The sequence below is a fragment of the Opisthorchis viverrini genome (assembly GCF_000715545.1).
Source record: "Opisthorchis viverrini unplaced genomic scaffold opera_v5_3, whole genome shotgun sequence".
NCBI lineage: Eukaryota > Metazoa > Platyhelminthes > Trematoda > Opisthorchiida > Opisthorchiidae > Opisthorchis > Opisthorchis viverrini.
Window position 1 is genome coordinate 1,988,365 of NW_008751659.1, and position 16,216 is coordinate 2,004,580.

At 44.7% G+C, this 16,216-nt stretch overlaps 1 protein-coding gene across 1 annotated transcript in view; it reads left to right on the plus strand.

The window, feature by feature from the left end:
- T265_00320 (hypothetical protein) overlaps window positions 1–16,216 on the plus strand; it is a gene marked incomplete at both ends in the record, with an annotated part of 56,021 nt that overhangs the window by 16,858 nt on the left and 22,947 nt on the right. Inside the window, 5 exons of the mRNA XM_009164065.1 lie at window positions 395–481; window positions 6,895–6,957; window positions 7,038–7,151; window positions 7,192–7,248; window positions 15,878–16,129. Of these exons, the coding sequence (XP_009162329.1) occupies window positions 395–481; window positions 6,895–6,957; window positions 7,038–7,151; window positions 7,192–7,248; window positions 15,878–16,129 (573 nt within the window). The remainder of the gene's footprint in view (window positions 1–394; window positions 482–6,894; window positions 6,958–7,037; window positions 7,152–7,191; window positions 7,249–15,877; window positions 16,130–16,216) is intronic.

Sequence of the window (16,216 nt, forward strand, 5' to 3'; positions counted from 1 at the left end):
GCCAGGATTCGTCTATTTCATCACACATTCACGGCTAAACACACCGAGGGCACCGCATGCGCACATACATCAGTCAAGACGTGCTAAGCGATTTATTTTTGAGCCTGAAGTTCTGCTAGCTCAACCATTGGTCTGTGTTTTGACTGAAGGCTGTGTATGCTGCTACGATGGCTTATGAGAAAGTTTTAACTTCCTGGGTCGCTCTCAGTTTTATTTAAATGCATAGTCAACTTCCTTGGGCCTCGTCTGATGATGGAGTTATCATCACGCACGATGAACTTGACGATCACATCACACAAGTTGCCCACAAATTACTATCCCTCGTGCCTAACGAACTTTGCTTTTCGTTGCCTAATGTATGTCACCCGTAATTAGTTGTCCTCATTTCATTCAGGCTCGCAATCGACTTGAATCAGATTTGTTGGATGCCATGATGTGTATCGAGGATTTGAAGCAGGCTTTGGAACTCCGCATGGCTCGGGTAAGTTACTAGGACATTTTCTTTGCAGTCATTTGGGGATGAAATTTCCCGTCTAGCTCGGTGTGCAGCAAATGTCCCATCATGCTTATTTGAAACGTTAACGTGATATGGTAATAAACCTGCTCGCCGAGTTTGGTAACTGGTTTGTAGACCTGCCTAATAATCCACTGACAATATTTTCTCGAACAGTGCCAAAGCGCTTACAAGCCAATTGCCAGCTCGACGAGTGGGTTAAAAACTACCTGATCAACGAGCATGGCAGTTTACTCACTGACAAATCAGACGAAAAAGAAGGTTGAGTTCCTTTCGTAAATGAATAGGAATGACAGTTTTCGCTATTCTAACATGCGTTAATGACTATGCCTGTTAGGACAATTCGACGTGATATCCTAATGTACACCTAATTTGGATAGACTAAACAACAAGAGCCACACTCCCCCTGGGACACCTCTGAGTCGCACGGCAACCTCTTCAGGTCATTCTATTCGACATTTTTTGGCAGTTATAGGAAGCGGAGGGCATCTACCTCAAGTTTCGGAACGTGGGCAATTGGACAGAACACAGTACACTACAGTTTGGTCGCCTTTTCATCGGCATAACCGGAATTCTTATTTTTGCTTAAAATTCCATACTACATACAGATATTCTTGTGGGATAGTACTTCGCGATTATCCGCTGAATTTGTTCGCAAGAATTATTCTTTACGATGCCGTCTTCAGAAATGCGTCACATTCCGTTATTACAGGGACCACCGGTTTAAGTATCTGTGCCAGTGCTGACGACAAGACTTGTTACCCACATACATCTTCCAAGTATTTTGTCTGATCTTCGGCTCAGTGCATCTGCCCATGTGATTCCCCTGGAAACCTCATGGTTTGTACTTCCGAAACTGCTTGAAAACTACCTCTATTATTGATGGTCCTAGCGATTAGAGCGCGAATTTACTGACCGGAAGGTCCGTGGTTCGAATCCGACCTCCGCCAATCGACTTCCCCTGTCTAGGCTTGGGCAACCTGGTAGTATCCCAGCCCTCGTGCTTCCTTCGGGTGACATGGCAGCTAGGCACCGGAAGGGTGCTACAGCTGAACGATTTCTTTCTTTCTTCTTCTATTACTGACAATAAGCAACTCTCAGGCTTCATGTAATACACTAACCTTGGAAAATGTTACTCTTAGAAAGTAGGTACTTATTCGCTATCGGTCCGTCAGCCCATTTCTCTCCCACAGCAGGAGAGACAATGGAAAATGATACTCCTTTATACCCACTTGTACTGTATAATTGCTGACAGCATCTGAAACTGTCACTGATCACTTCTAAACCAAACGATCCATAACGTAGAAACCATGGGATCTTTTAAGCATATCTCTCAGTATAGTGTCCACATGCAGCAGCCACACATTAGCAACATTATTAGAGCAATTAACACAAGTTTAAAGGCTTTGAGTAGCTAGGATTATTTTTTACTCTTTTCGTACTTCGATTCTTCCCACGTTCAATGTTAGGTTTAAGTGGGCATCTTATATGATTCCCTTTCACCTCGCTTCAAGCTCGTATAACGGCGCATACAATGGATAAGGAATGCGATTAGTTGTGACACAGGCAACGCTACTGGTCGTTATCGAGATAGGTGAGAAGAGGGAGCTGTGCCTAATTGGTACAGCAGTAGGGGTATCGATGAGGCAGAGAGAGAGCGAAGCTGAATGCAACCGTCCGCCTAGCCGTCAGGGTAGTGGGTGGATACCGACCGAAAATTGACGGGTTGTCAGAACACTCAATGCGCCTAGGCGACAGGTCGGTGCAGCATGGATTTCTGATTAGCCCAGAAATAGAGTAGACAATTTTTGCAGCAGATTTTATCGGAAGCGCAGAATCCCTGGTTGACCCAAAGCGGGGAAAACTGGTGACAAAATATAACTCAGTCAAGCCCGAAAGTTACCCAAGCATCGCCATGCGCGAACTGCGTGTCCGAAAGCTTCTGTCTTGTAATGTGCTGTCAGTATAATCCGTGGCCGAGGAGTACTCCGAACTGTTCACAGGCGTTGAAGATCCGTTTTGTTTCTCCTTGTGGATTGCGCTCGAAATTCCCCTATCGTCCGAACGCTTCCGACTTTAAGGCCCCCATCGGATACTGCCCCATCTATGGAAGGTGGGGCATGAACAGGGTCAAGAAATGCTGGAAATGACTCATTCGTGGAACCCAGCAGTATATACAGCTCCCCGGTTGTGTTTGTGAAGAAAGTGAACTGGAAATACCGATTTCGCGTGAATTTCCGGCCGTAAATCGGCTTGTAACTGTCCGTTCTGTTGCGGAGGTTTCCTATTCGCTCCAGTAATCGTCATATTTCACGGTGTTCGACTTTTGTTCCGGATACTGGCAGCTAGCTATTAGGTCAGCTGACCGGGAGAAAACGGGGTTTACGGTTGGGGATACCCAAAATCAATTAAGATGCCATTTGGTTTTTCGTGGGCACCATTCACATTCCGGCGCTTGATGGTTCGTTTATCGAAGGGAATACAGAATGTTGCCGTGCATAGAGACGATATCGTGTAAAGCGATTCGGAAACAAAGCATGCAGTTCACTTGAAGACCATATTGAAACGTTTTCGAGAGGCTGGCCTGCGGATAAACGAAGCCAAGACACAGCTTACTCGGTGTCCGGTGACACTGCTCGGGCATAAATTAGATCATGTTGGGGTTAGCCCACTGCCAGAAAAAAAACTAGCAGAGAACCAGGAATGTTCTGTTTCTAATTCATAGCGATCCCTATGACAGTTTATTGGACGAGCAGCATACTACAACCGGTTTGTCAAGAATTTCAACACGACTGTCGCTCCACTGTACAAGTTGCTGCTTCAGGATAGGAATTCCGAATGGACAAGGGAAGCGCGTGAGGATTTCGAACGCGTCAAGGCATGGATGCTGGATCAGAAACTGACCCTCAAACTGCCCAGGGTTGTGGAGATGTTTACTGTTCCAACGGACGCACCGGGGAATCGGTGCAGTCATGCAGCATAGGAATGGAGTCATCGAATGGGCCAGTCGTATCCTGATTGCCGCTGAGAAGTACTCAACTATTGAGAAAGAATGTTTAGCGGTCGTCCGGACTCTGGATACGTGGGACAAAGACTTTACGCCAAGACCGACCACAAAGCCCTCAAGTGAAGCAGAACCACCAGATATCCCCGCAGAAAGGTGGCGCGCTGGACACCCCGGTTACAAGAGTACGACTTCACAATCCGGCATGCACCCAAAAGGGGAACCACCTGGCCGATTGGGTGTCAAGACCACAGGCCGAAAATGAAGCCTCGAATATCATGATCGGTGCCACTAGACTTGCCCTCAAACTGGATCTCAGAAGATTGGTGCAACCACGGCGGCAGGATCCTGTATCGCAGGAAGGAGTATTCAGCACGGGTAAGGAGACAAAGTATTGGAAACGGCCCAGAGTCACTTCGACAGATTGAGCCTGAGTGAAGCTGGCACAATATCCTGGAAGGCCGTAGATTCTGATGTTGTGCTGTCCTGGATGCCTTGCGCCTTGAGACGGAAGTCAATTGACGGATGCTACGAGATAGAACACGTAGGACGCACAGAGACCTACGACTTAGTTATACACAGGGCCTGCTTTCCAGGGATGAGAAGCGAGAGAATGTGTTATTTGGTGTCCTGTAAACGGTACCAACTGATGAAAGGAGACAGGGGCAGCTCACTCCGTGTAATCTATCTTTGTACTGGAAATCGGCCGGTTATGGTCTGTTAACGTCATGAGCTCCTTTCTAGAGATTAACGTACCGTTATAATGACTGAACAAATGTCGCGGTGGGCTGAAGCGTCAGTCGTATCAAATCAACAGGCGACGATGATCAGTGGAGTGGCGGTGCGCCACATCGTGGCTAACCACGGCCTGGTAAGAATGTTCCCAACGGATCAGAGACCTTGTCTGGAGAACGAAGATCATGGGGTTGGTTGCAAAGCTGGCATCAGACTGCTAGGGACAGCATCCTTCCACCCGCAACCAAACGTTTAAAGAGTGGCTGGTGGCCAAACAGTGTAGCTGGGAAGTAAACTTGCCGATGGTGTTAGTATATCGTGTGTCGATACAGCCAGATTCCTGATGAAGACGAGTCCCCGTTTATACAGATGTACCGTTGACATCCGTGCCTTCCAGGTGATCGGGAAATTTGGTTGTGGCCAACTCCACACCTGTCTGCAGAGGAGCTAGGAGAAGTAAGGAGAACTCGAGAAAACCTAACCACCGTTAAGGAAGAGACTAGGCAGAAAACGGCAGGCATGAAGGTACGACCATTGCCCAAAGACGAAAAGGCCGAAAAGATAGATCATCAGAATCCTGGAAGCAGAGAACTGGGGTCGCAGAAGTTGAACAGTCGTTGGCAAGGTCCGCTTGTCGTTACTGGTCGTCGGGGGATCGTCTATGTGGTCGAGGATCGATGAGAGTAAATAGTACTCGGATTCGGATGAGGCGTGATACAACCGAAGAGCTGCCAACTAGATCAGCTTCTGGGGCCGACATAGCGGAGGTCGATGGAAATCGGCATGCGTGTGACCTCTGAAGGGGGAAGGTGTGTAACGGTGGATACTACCGACGAGGCATGCGAGTAGTCTGTAGTCGTCTCGAAGCTCTACCATGCAAAGTGAAGTTTACTACGGAACTTGTGAACTTGCTTTGCAGCGTTCGTTTACAATTGTGTATTAGTCAATGAAAATCCATGAAAGTTCAAGAAGGTGTTTGAGAATGTCCAGGTTTTTTTTTTAAATTATGTGCATACGAGACGTTCACTTTCCTATCTAATAGCCTGTAACCTCGACGGTTTTCCTCCTTTCGTTGGTAGCTGGATGTGTTGCAAATAGAACCCTGTTAGCCCTCTCTGTCTCTGCAGATATATTCAGTTTTCTAGCATTAGTATCTCTCCGTTGCATACTCCCCCTACTACTCGCAAATAAAATAAACTTTCTAAGATTAATTTTAACGTAAACTATGGATCATTTCTCTTTGGTACTTAATGCCGACCCTTCCGTATTGTCCTTTCAGCGAAGAAAAATTGTAAGTTCTATTCAGTACCGTTTATCCAGACAGTCCTTACAGAACCGTTAATCCATTTTCTTAAGCTCGGTCAACCAGAAGAATACAGAAAAACTATTTTTCTAGTTCAGAAATATCTGAACCTATTAAAATTGGATTATTCAATAACCTAATTATAGAGAAGATCTAGATTTAGAACTCCCTTTGCGAGAGATTTTGAAAATTACTCATGGCACTCCATCAGAAACCGATTTTGAGATTCAACCAGTCTGTCGTTTGTGGTTCACAATGAAAAAACATAGTCTCGCTGATCAGATTTCCGCTCTTTCTCTGCTTGGGAGTTTTGATAAAATGTGTGCAGACAACAGAAAAACCGATGTCTACAATGCTCAGTAGGGAGTAGGTAGTTTACCTAATAGCAACTCGTCTCCGGTGTGTTTCCTGACATTTGTTCAACTTTGTATCACAGGAAGATATCCGAGTCAGTCTCTTTAGAGACGCAACATTCTGATTCAGAACCACATTTCTCTAGGTCTTCCTTCCTCAAGTTTCAGAAAATTTGGAGTTGCCTGCACCGATAATGGACGATTCCGTTCCACTTGCTTGTCATTTTCTGTGTCATTTTTGATATAATCTTGTACCGCTTTCCTATTTTATGCGTAAAAATGGATACTCGTCCCAACTCAGGAATTCAAAAATGCGAAATCATTCGCACTCCAGCTGAGAATGCAACAAAAAACTGAACATCTCATGCCTGTGTTAGTTGGTTTACATCACGTGGTTGATGCGAATTCAAACCATACTTCTAATGTGTTGTCATGTCTTGTGCTGTTGTCCTCGTCTTTTTAGCCCAGAGTCTATGCACAACCCTGAGAGAAAGAGTCCACTTCGGACCCGTGCTATGCATAGGATAGTCGTAAACCAGGTTACAATGTGACTAATCTTTAAGTGCTTTTTTCGCAGCGTAGACTGGGACATTTTACTTCCATCGAGCTGGGTTGACTTGTATCGGCCTTGGAACAGCAAATTCTTCTCCAGCACCCTTATAGGGGGAATTATGTCAAGACACTACTGATATTCTCCCAGCTGTGTGAAGAGAAGCAGGATCTTGTGTCTTACTTTCGGGTGACACTATGGCTGAGTTCACCTCCAAGCATGTGAATTATGAGAGGAATAGTGACTGGATTTAGATTCCCTTATTTGCAGAAGAAAGTGTTTACAGGGACTTGAGTACAGCAGCGACCTTATCGACCTCGTTATTATTCGGGGAATCCTATCTACCGATTGTCCATTTCAAGTGACACTAATCCAGCATTGTTTGAAGCTTTTCACTCCGAAAAACGTGTTTCTTTTTTCATTTTTAAACTTCAGGATCCTCGAGAGGCTGAGGAAAGGCGCTATCTTATACGACAAAATAAAAAACTACTTAATCAGGTAAGAAAATGGACGAAAGCGGTGCGGCCATCGCCCATTTTGTTTTCATGTGCTGCCAATCAACACCTTTCCCCTAATAGCTATACGAATCGGCCAAGAAGATTGAGAGATTGGAATTGACCAAAGTGGAGATGAAAGAACAGTTGGAATTGCTGGATTTTCAAATACTGGAGGTCGAAAATCAGAAAGCCATGGTAAATTGACTGGTTGTTGCTCCATTCAATTCTCATTTAGATGGAGGAAGAGTTACGCAAGCTACCCTCGTGTAACCACTCTGAGACGCAGACCGAAGTGAGTCTCATCGAGAAACATCTTGTTCAAGTCTGGAATTTTTTTGTGGCGCGACTTTCATCTTTCAAAATACATAGTTTTACAGCTAGCAATTACGGTGAATTCACACTAAACTTCGTTTTCGAGCTGTCACGTCGGCCCTCTAAAAACAATTCATTTTCTTGTTATCCTTACAAGTCTGATCCACTTTCACGGACAGTAGGAAAATCTGTGATGGTAATTAGGTTAACAGAAAAAGCCGAGCACCTGGGCACGGTCTATCGCGTATTTTCTGGACAGTCAGTGGGCTGAGGGCTCCGACACAGATTTCTGCTGAAAATGTTTCACCTGACATGTTTCTTGCTTATCACGCCGTTTTATTTTTACGAGGAATGTGCTCTCTGGTGATTGTTCTTGCCTGAGACAAGAGTGTACTAATTTTCATAAAATACAGGTGATCACATCGATTTGTCCGTAGTGCGCACAACCGATTTGTTGTCCGGTAATGCAGCCATTTGTCGGTAGTGACACTCGAGTTTGTGTTCGCAAATTGCACTGCTTTTCCAGCCCTAGGTGACCAAATGCTAATCCAATTGCACCACATACAAACATTCGTTTCGTCGTTCACCTTGATCGATTGAACATCGACAGCCGGTCCTCAGGCTGTCTACAGCATGTGATCCGTGTGACGAACGTCACAGTTGCGCAGGCGGTCGATTTGTCGAAATAAACAGTTGGTCATTACCTAAACGTAGTGAATAATTGAACGTGCCATGCTTTTGAGCGGTCACACCCACTTCCGGTTTTTAATGGAAAATATTGACTGACAATAATCCAAGCAGACAATCCAATAAATCTGCACTTCATTTGTCTGTATGAGGACAATAAGTGGTGAAGTCTGTGCTGTACAGAAGTTGACTGAACAAAATCAACGTATGTGGTGATACTTGTGGAGAAAAATGTCAACATTCAGGGGAGGCAGTTAAGGTCCGTGTTACTGGTCGCCTGGTCTGGTCAAGTAACCTGTGGCAAGAGGACAGAAATATGGATGTTCGTCTGCAACATTATGAGTTTCTTGCTGACCTGGTAGGTCGTATCCCTACGAATAGCTTTTTCGTACAGTGAGGGGGGATTTGGATAACCAATTCAGATGGTCAGATGGAAGATATGTTCTTGGTGGTCTTGTCCATTTGATCGGTGCGTGATATAAAACTGCAGTACACACGGCAATATTGTGTGCAGACTCAAGACAATCAGTAATTGCACCGGAGCTTTCTGTTATTTCGATCTTGAAGTATGCTGAACATATGATGTGAACCACAAGTTTTGCGGCTATTGTACCAAACTGAGCCACTCAAAATTCCTGGTCGATACCTGGGCACTTTAAACAAATGTGATAGATTAGTATCAATAAACTCTATGATTCGTATCGAGAGGAACATTTGTCTACCGTGAAAATGAGTGCCCACATACCTAGCTGTCAATCAGACCACGAACAAGCTCAGAAAACAGATACACCATAATGTAGCTCTTTGTTCGGTGTAGTTCAGTTTATGTGCTATAAGCCATGGGTAGGTTGGTTCTAGCTGCTCCAGTTCTGATCACTGGAAAGGGAAGAGCGCGAGAGATACAGCCAAGCACAGAAGGAGACTGCATAATAAGTTAATTTGAGAAGTGGATAGCTACGCATTGAAAGAAATAGCCCTGATGTACGAGCGCCACTGAGTGCGCCATGGGGCCATTTCTGTCACTGTGAGTAGCCATTGGTGAATTGAGCACATAGGTTTCCATCCGCGGAGGCGCTGGTTGTCGACCTGACTCAGTATACTGGTCAGTGTTTTCATACTTCGTTGCCGGGTCACACACCACTTACCTTACGGTTGCTTTCACTCTGCACAAGACTGGGCGAGGTAGACTGTACTCTGACATGCGGAGTATATATCTTAACTAGTGTAACCTATGAAGCAGAGTGATTCAGTTCAAGAGGGAGAGTTCCTTCTCCTAAAACCACCTCAGACCTGTGCAGTGCTTTTTACATTCCGATGGTCGAACAGTGACAGCTTTTTCATCTCCTCTGCTCATAGAGGCTATGTTTCTGATCCATAAAACAGTATGGATCGCACTCCCGCAGTGTAAACTCTGCCTTCGACAAGCTGACGTCAGGTCGACTCCATGGGTATGGTATGTCAGCAAAGCCGCTCGATTCGAGAAGTGATATGATCCCCAGGCAGTCCACCAGAGCGTATACAACTGTCCAGGCAAACAAGTTCATCTACCAGATCGATTGACTCCTTTGCAACCACGAGCTTTCTATCGATCTCAAACAATCTTGTAGTAACAATTTACACTGTAGGTTTGAAGGGTATGCCAAACCGTGCAGGAGAATGATTTAGGATATTTAAAATGGCCTATATTTTAGTAGGACTTAAACCAAGAAGAGCGATTTTTGCCGTATATTCATTGTCTGTGAGAGGACGTCCCGGGAGCATTTCGACCCCCGAGGTTTCGGAGGCGGACAGCGAAATTTCAAGCAGCACCTTAGTAACACAGGTGAAGGTGAGAGCGAAAGAGATCAGCCTTATCATTCACCACTGCACGTAGTGAACTCAGGAGAAAGTTTGCCTTATTCTCGTACCCGTCCATAGGAGTTCGCATAAAGAGTCCCCATGAGGGATGTAAATTTGGAATAAACACACTTGACACTGCTAAAGTTTCTGACAATCGACGGAGTCAAAACGACCTTCAGATTCAGAGAAATGCACAACGTGGGATGCTTGGACTAGTGGCGCTGTTCAAGAAATTGTTTCGAGGTGGAGACATAGTCGGCCAGCACGAAACTCAGCTTGATTCTCACGAATCTTTCTCTCCAGATAATCGATCAACCTTCGCACAATAGTGCCAGGGAACACCTTAGATGCGACGGATACCGGGCTAGTGCCACGATGTCTTTTAGCGAATTTCTTTCACTTTGTGGAAGACTGGAATGACGTTTTACGAGCTTTTTTCACTGCTATTCTGTCTTCGTTTCAAATCTTCTGAGGCATGGTCGTGAGTTTACCAGTTTACCAGGAACTTGCCACCTTTGAAGAGCGCGGGATGCAGACATCGGGGGCTAGGTGCTCTGTCGCATTGAAGCATTGATATATTACCACATATTTCTGTTTTTGATGACGGGCCTGTGTCAATGCTCGAGTTAGGCTGAGTTCTTCCAGCGACTGTGAACTCTTATCGAAGTGCGCAGTCCGTCGCTCAAGAGGGCAATATTTTACTAAATTTCCGTTCCGTCCTTTTTCACATCGTTTCGCTGACACTGGTCTCCTTCTGACTGGTCGGTCGAATCAGATGAAGTTATCTGCAGTGAAAGCCTCCCCTATCTCCTGGGCCATCGAAATCCACCAGTGTTCTTTGTCATTCTTAAACCTCCGGTGTTTGAGGGCTCGGTGTACACCATCCTGGTCGCTGGTCATTGCATAAACTTTCTGGCAACAATACGATCTGCTGATCTGAACGATATCCTTAAATCGCTTCCATTCAACTTCCAAGCAGTCTTCGATATCCTCATGTTTGTGCGTTCCTAGTGGCTTTCTATCAACACCAGCTCGGTACTCTTGAGCTACCCAAACCTGCCACAGTGGACGAATGGGGTTTCTCTGCTGTGATGGCCTCCAAGTAACTCGATGTGAGCGTTTGTGCCGGAAGTCCATACTGGCCAGGAACAGACGATGATCAGCACACAACTGAAGCAGTCGCTCCCCACTATATGTGCGCTGAGCATCGACGCCAAGTACACCACCTTATTATGCTCCTACGGGGCTTAGCCTTACAACCTGGTTTTAATTATAATTGAGTCGGATAGTCGCACAGCGCAAAGACAACTATTTACTGAGGTCCAGTCCCGTAAAGCGCATGCAAACTTGGAGTTGAGTGCAACTTTCACGTCGTAGATACCGGGAGCTACTGTATCAGGGTCACCAGATACCGGAAGAGTGAAATGTGGAACATTTGAGCTTGCCCTAAGCGGCTTGATGTACACGACCGAGGTGGTATCTTTTATGCGTGTTTTGGAGACACAGAATGCATCGACACAGAGAGAAAGCAAGGTTTCAGAAAAGGAAGTGTGTTGCTCCATTCGGTGTAGAGTACAGACATTGAAGACTTAGGTGGATCAGATTTTGGAGTTAGTTAGTGAGGTGCAAGGGCGAATAGTATTCTACGGTTGCCTAAGGAGGGTTGGTTGAGATACCACACTTGAGCTTTTTACTAAAAACTCTGACTAACAAGGAAGCGAGCAGCAGGGTATACCTTCGGGGACCCTGCCCGGAGCCCATGACTGAACAGTCTGACGTGCCCAGCTGCAGGTCGCTAGTCTAACCCGAGGACGCAGGGAGTGGGACAGGACTGTCTTAATCCCCATGCGACTGCGCACAGGAGGAGCCATTTGATCAGGCTCTTCGGTTTCAAAAGTATTTCGACCGTATTTAATAATGCGCCGGTGGTCACGGTAAACCACTGAGCGGTCGAAGTGTGTGGATTTTCGGGCCGACCTTTTCTAGCCCATCCTTTCTTCGAGAAAGGCAGCAGCTACTTCCATAGCTATAGACATGCTTGTCACCTGGAGAATACGTCGTCATGTCTTCACACTCCTGTCACGCATGACAGTTCAACTTTGCCTCCAGATCACCTCGTAATACGAGTAGTCGCATTACGAGGACTTGATATCCTTCGACGGGCTGCTCGTGGTATGCTTGAATCTTGGGTAACTGAGTTCCAGCCAGTATGACCCGCAGGATCATTGCGGCACTGAAACCGGGCTACCAAGAAGGGTGATGGCTTTAGGTCGGGATATTGTAGGTGTGCCTTATTTCAACTTCCCGCACTTTCCATATGTATAAGAGTAGTCATCGGTTCTGTCACTCTTAGCGCGACTCAGTCTTCGGAGTGTAGTCGTACTTTGTTCTAAACGCACCACCAGTGAGAGACGGTGTTGTGTGAGCTACGTTCGTTCGCTTGTTTGGGGAAGTCTCAACTGAAAGTCGGAATCTAACCAAATGTTAAAATCCTTCGGTTTCTTTTTGTGCAAGTGTGCGGATTGATCATTCTGTTCACTGAAGACGTCTGCAGCCATATGTCGAGTGAAAATGTCCAATGGCCTCATGCGTGCCAAATCCCGCAACGTACACTTCAGTAAAGAAAATTTCAACCACCTATACTCAGTCTGGATAGAATAAAGCATGTTGGATTTGTAAAAAGCGTATGTTGCTGCGGACAATCAGGTTGCAAAACTTTGCTGAAAAGTTTTTGGTTGGTATTGTGAGGAGATTTGGGAATTTTTAATGGAGATTTCTCCCTGTAAGTGAGGTCAATATACGTTTCCAGTCTTTTCAGCATTGGCTGGCTTCACTTAACCGACGAAATCTCCATAAAACCTTTTTTGTTCTACCTTGGTTTGTCTATTGCGATATTTTGTCAATTCGACAAACTGCTCGAATGTCCTGGGCTTATAATATTTCTTTTCAGAAAAGCAATTTTTAAACCTGGATGTTTGAAACAACCTGATTCCTAAATGCGGACCCGTTTTACTATGCCACCAGATACATCCTCTCTCGCTGCTTTGTAGTACACCCTTGTCTACAGCAGTACTCGACGTTACGTGGAGTATCTAGTCTGGTCTTCTGGCATTTGTGATGTTTCCGGACTAGTGAATCATTGCCAGCTCACCGGTTAGTATTCAATATGATGAGTCATTCAAGTACGGGCGAAGTGAAGCGCGACTGTCACAATTGCACGACTGCCTACAATGACCGTTCGTAATGAACAACAACACTGAGTTTTTCCCACGTATTAAAATGTAAGCGTGCCTTAAGAATAGCTGTCTCACAATAGACTGGTGAATTGTCACCAAACTATTTTGGGAGTTCCCCTAGCTGACTGAAGCAAGTCTACCTAACTGAGTCGTGGTTCCTTTCACAAATGAATGGTTCCTCTCAATGCTATTTCGTGACAGTAAGCATACATAGACTGCCAAAAAATACAAATTTATTCTAGAGTAAGGCATCCCGCTGCTGAGATATTTCGGGATCTTCGTCATAATGTAGTCAGTCAGCACATGCTTTACCAATACTTGAACATTTGTTCTTTTTGTCATATGACCCACACAATCACTCTCATCTATGTGGAAGCGTTTGCTGTTAAGCATACCCTATGCCCATTAGAATCTAACACACCCTCACACCCTGAAACAGAAGTTTACTTCCAACAACAGACATCACCTTATTGAAGCTGAGGTTTCCGATACGAAACTTTGAGTCACGCGTAGGTTTGACGATCTGGAATGTAGTAGTGTCGTAGTGTCGACTGTTGCTGACCGGAACAGTGCATTGTCAAGGCCCGCACACCAAACAATGTTGGGCAGACAGTTGGCTCAGAAGTGTGGTTTGCGGTCGTCTCTTCCGAGGGCAGTTTCGTGATCATGATTGGCGGTGCGATTGCACTGAACTCAAGACAGAACACGACAGAACATATTCGGCAAACTGGGCATAAACACGTATGGGTTATTGGGTCAGCTGCGCACAACCACACACACATGCTAGTATACCAGTGTCGAACGGGACGGCCATCACAGCAAGGTGAATGGGGGCTGCAGATGAGTAAAACAAGTGATCAAAAGTACGCGGTCGAAGTGGGCGAATGAATGGGGGAATTATCATGATGTCAGGTCAGATTCAATAAGGTTGTATGAAGTTAGTCAATTGAAAAATTCTCGGTACTGACCAAGGAGTCATCGCTTCATAACAAACTTCTATAAGGTCACTTTTAATTTGTGGTTACCCACGGGTACTTTTTCATTTGAATCTTTCGAAATACTAGTGAAGACTTCGTCTTTTTTTCTGCTATGGTTTTCCGATCAAATTTGGCCCAGTAAGTACAGAAGGACACTCGAGACATTCTCCTCAATGGGCAAAAAATTAGGTGAATAAAAAAAATCACTTCCCTTAGTGTTTGAAATCACGTATCTAGTTTATGCTACCAGCATTCCATCCCGAACTCTTGACTGAGAAAGTAATTTACACCGAGAAACCTTGTTGTGTTACTGTCTTCGTTCCACTCAGCATAAGGGGGGAGTATTCTAGAATCTGCTGCATCTTCAATTATATTCAAAGCACACTCATAAACGTGTTCAATGTTCAGATGTCATAAATTTTCACCAAGCACGCGTCTGCAAATAAACAGCATCCAATAAAATCCTTTACGACTGCTTTTCACGTCTACAACTGCTCATGGGTCGTAAGTAAAACTCCAGACATTTAAATAAGTAAATGAACACGGTAAGGCACAAGTTAACACGCCAAAATAATGAGAAAGTGTGGACAGTCCGTGCACACATAAATTGAAACCAACTGTTAGTACAAGTACAAATTTTATCCACGCAGTCGACTTCCTGGTTCGGTATAAAGGGCCTGCATGTGTATTAAATTTGCGCGGGTATTCGGATATTCACCTTGATGAGACGCATCATTGCGGAATGTCATGACTGATCCCCTTTTAAACTGCCTCCTTGGTGAAATCACCGCTGTCGCTTAATTCTAAGACCTAAAATCGCAGTAGTTTTACTTTGTGACTCATCAGGTGTTCATACTATTCCGAGGGATGGTTCCGTTTTCATTTTCGAATGCTTTTCAAGTTATCTTCGACAAATCCTGAACTCGCTAGTAAGGCAAAGCTGAGCTTTCAAATGACGAAAGGTACGAATATACAATCGATATTTGCTTTCTGCAACTATAATTATATACCAGTGCGGACCACACCACCTCTGTTCCTTTCTGCATTGAGAATAGACCTAAAATTTATTTTTGAGAATCTCATCCAGAAATATTTTACACACTGCAGATCATATGCTTCATTGGGCGCAAGAAAATACTGGAGATGGCTACATTTATCTGCTCTGTAACAAAGAAGAAAAAATGAATCTCACTAAATTTCATTTCAAGTCATCCAAGGGCATATTTAGTGGACCTGATGCCCCAAATTTCGTATGATAGACTAACCCTTAGTCACTTCATCTCTCTGCGTAATAGCCGTATTTTCTGGTCGGCGTTTTCTCAGGCTAAACTTTCACTGGCTTCAAAGTTCGATTTAGGTAGTATTAGTGGTGTTGAGTCAATCTGTTTACGTAGAATCTTGCCATCTTGGCTCATCTCTGCATAGCAACCCATCTGTTAGTCAGCCCATCATCAGCTGTACACAGTACAGTACAGTATCGTACATTAATAAGTTAACAATATAATGGTCTCAAAAACCGACCGTNTCTCAAAAACCGTTATCCCTGCATTCCTGCGATTATTTCTTGAGGTCAGTGATGTCTGTTGTTTATTGAAAGCTTCAAGAAATTCGAAAATGTATAGACCACAATAATCCCAAAAATCTCACCTTTGGACAAACCGTTATTATTGGTGGATCACCAAGTGAAACGGCTTTCCTAATTGGAAATGTGTCATCTTAATTAGCCAGATCAAACATGCGTCAGTTTGACTGAATTGCATTTTCAATTGAATTATGTTAACTCTCTTCACTTTAGCCATAAAATCCAATATGAGTACGCCTTTTAAATGTAACGTCATAAATATAAATTTCCAAATGCTATCGTTTTCAGGACAGTGAGGACTCAGTTTCTCATCTGGTACAGCACCTGAAAGAGCAGTTGACTGAGCTGCAGTCGGAACTGTGCAGTCAAAAAGCGGAAACAGCTGCTGCCTTGGCAAAGCAACACCACCTAGATAATCTAGTGCGAGAATTAAGACGGGACAATGTTGACCTGAGAGATCAATTGTCGAAACTGGACGATGCAGAGAATTCTCTGGCTGAGAGTGACAAACCTTTGGCCACTGGAGTCCGAGCACTACAGGTAAGGCATTAGGAATGGCTCAGTATCTTCGGCAAAACATATCGGAGCTTATTTTGTAAGTGACATTTTCAGCAACAAAAAACTTAT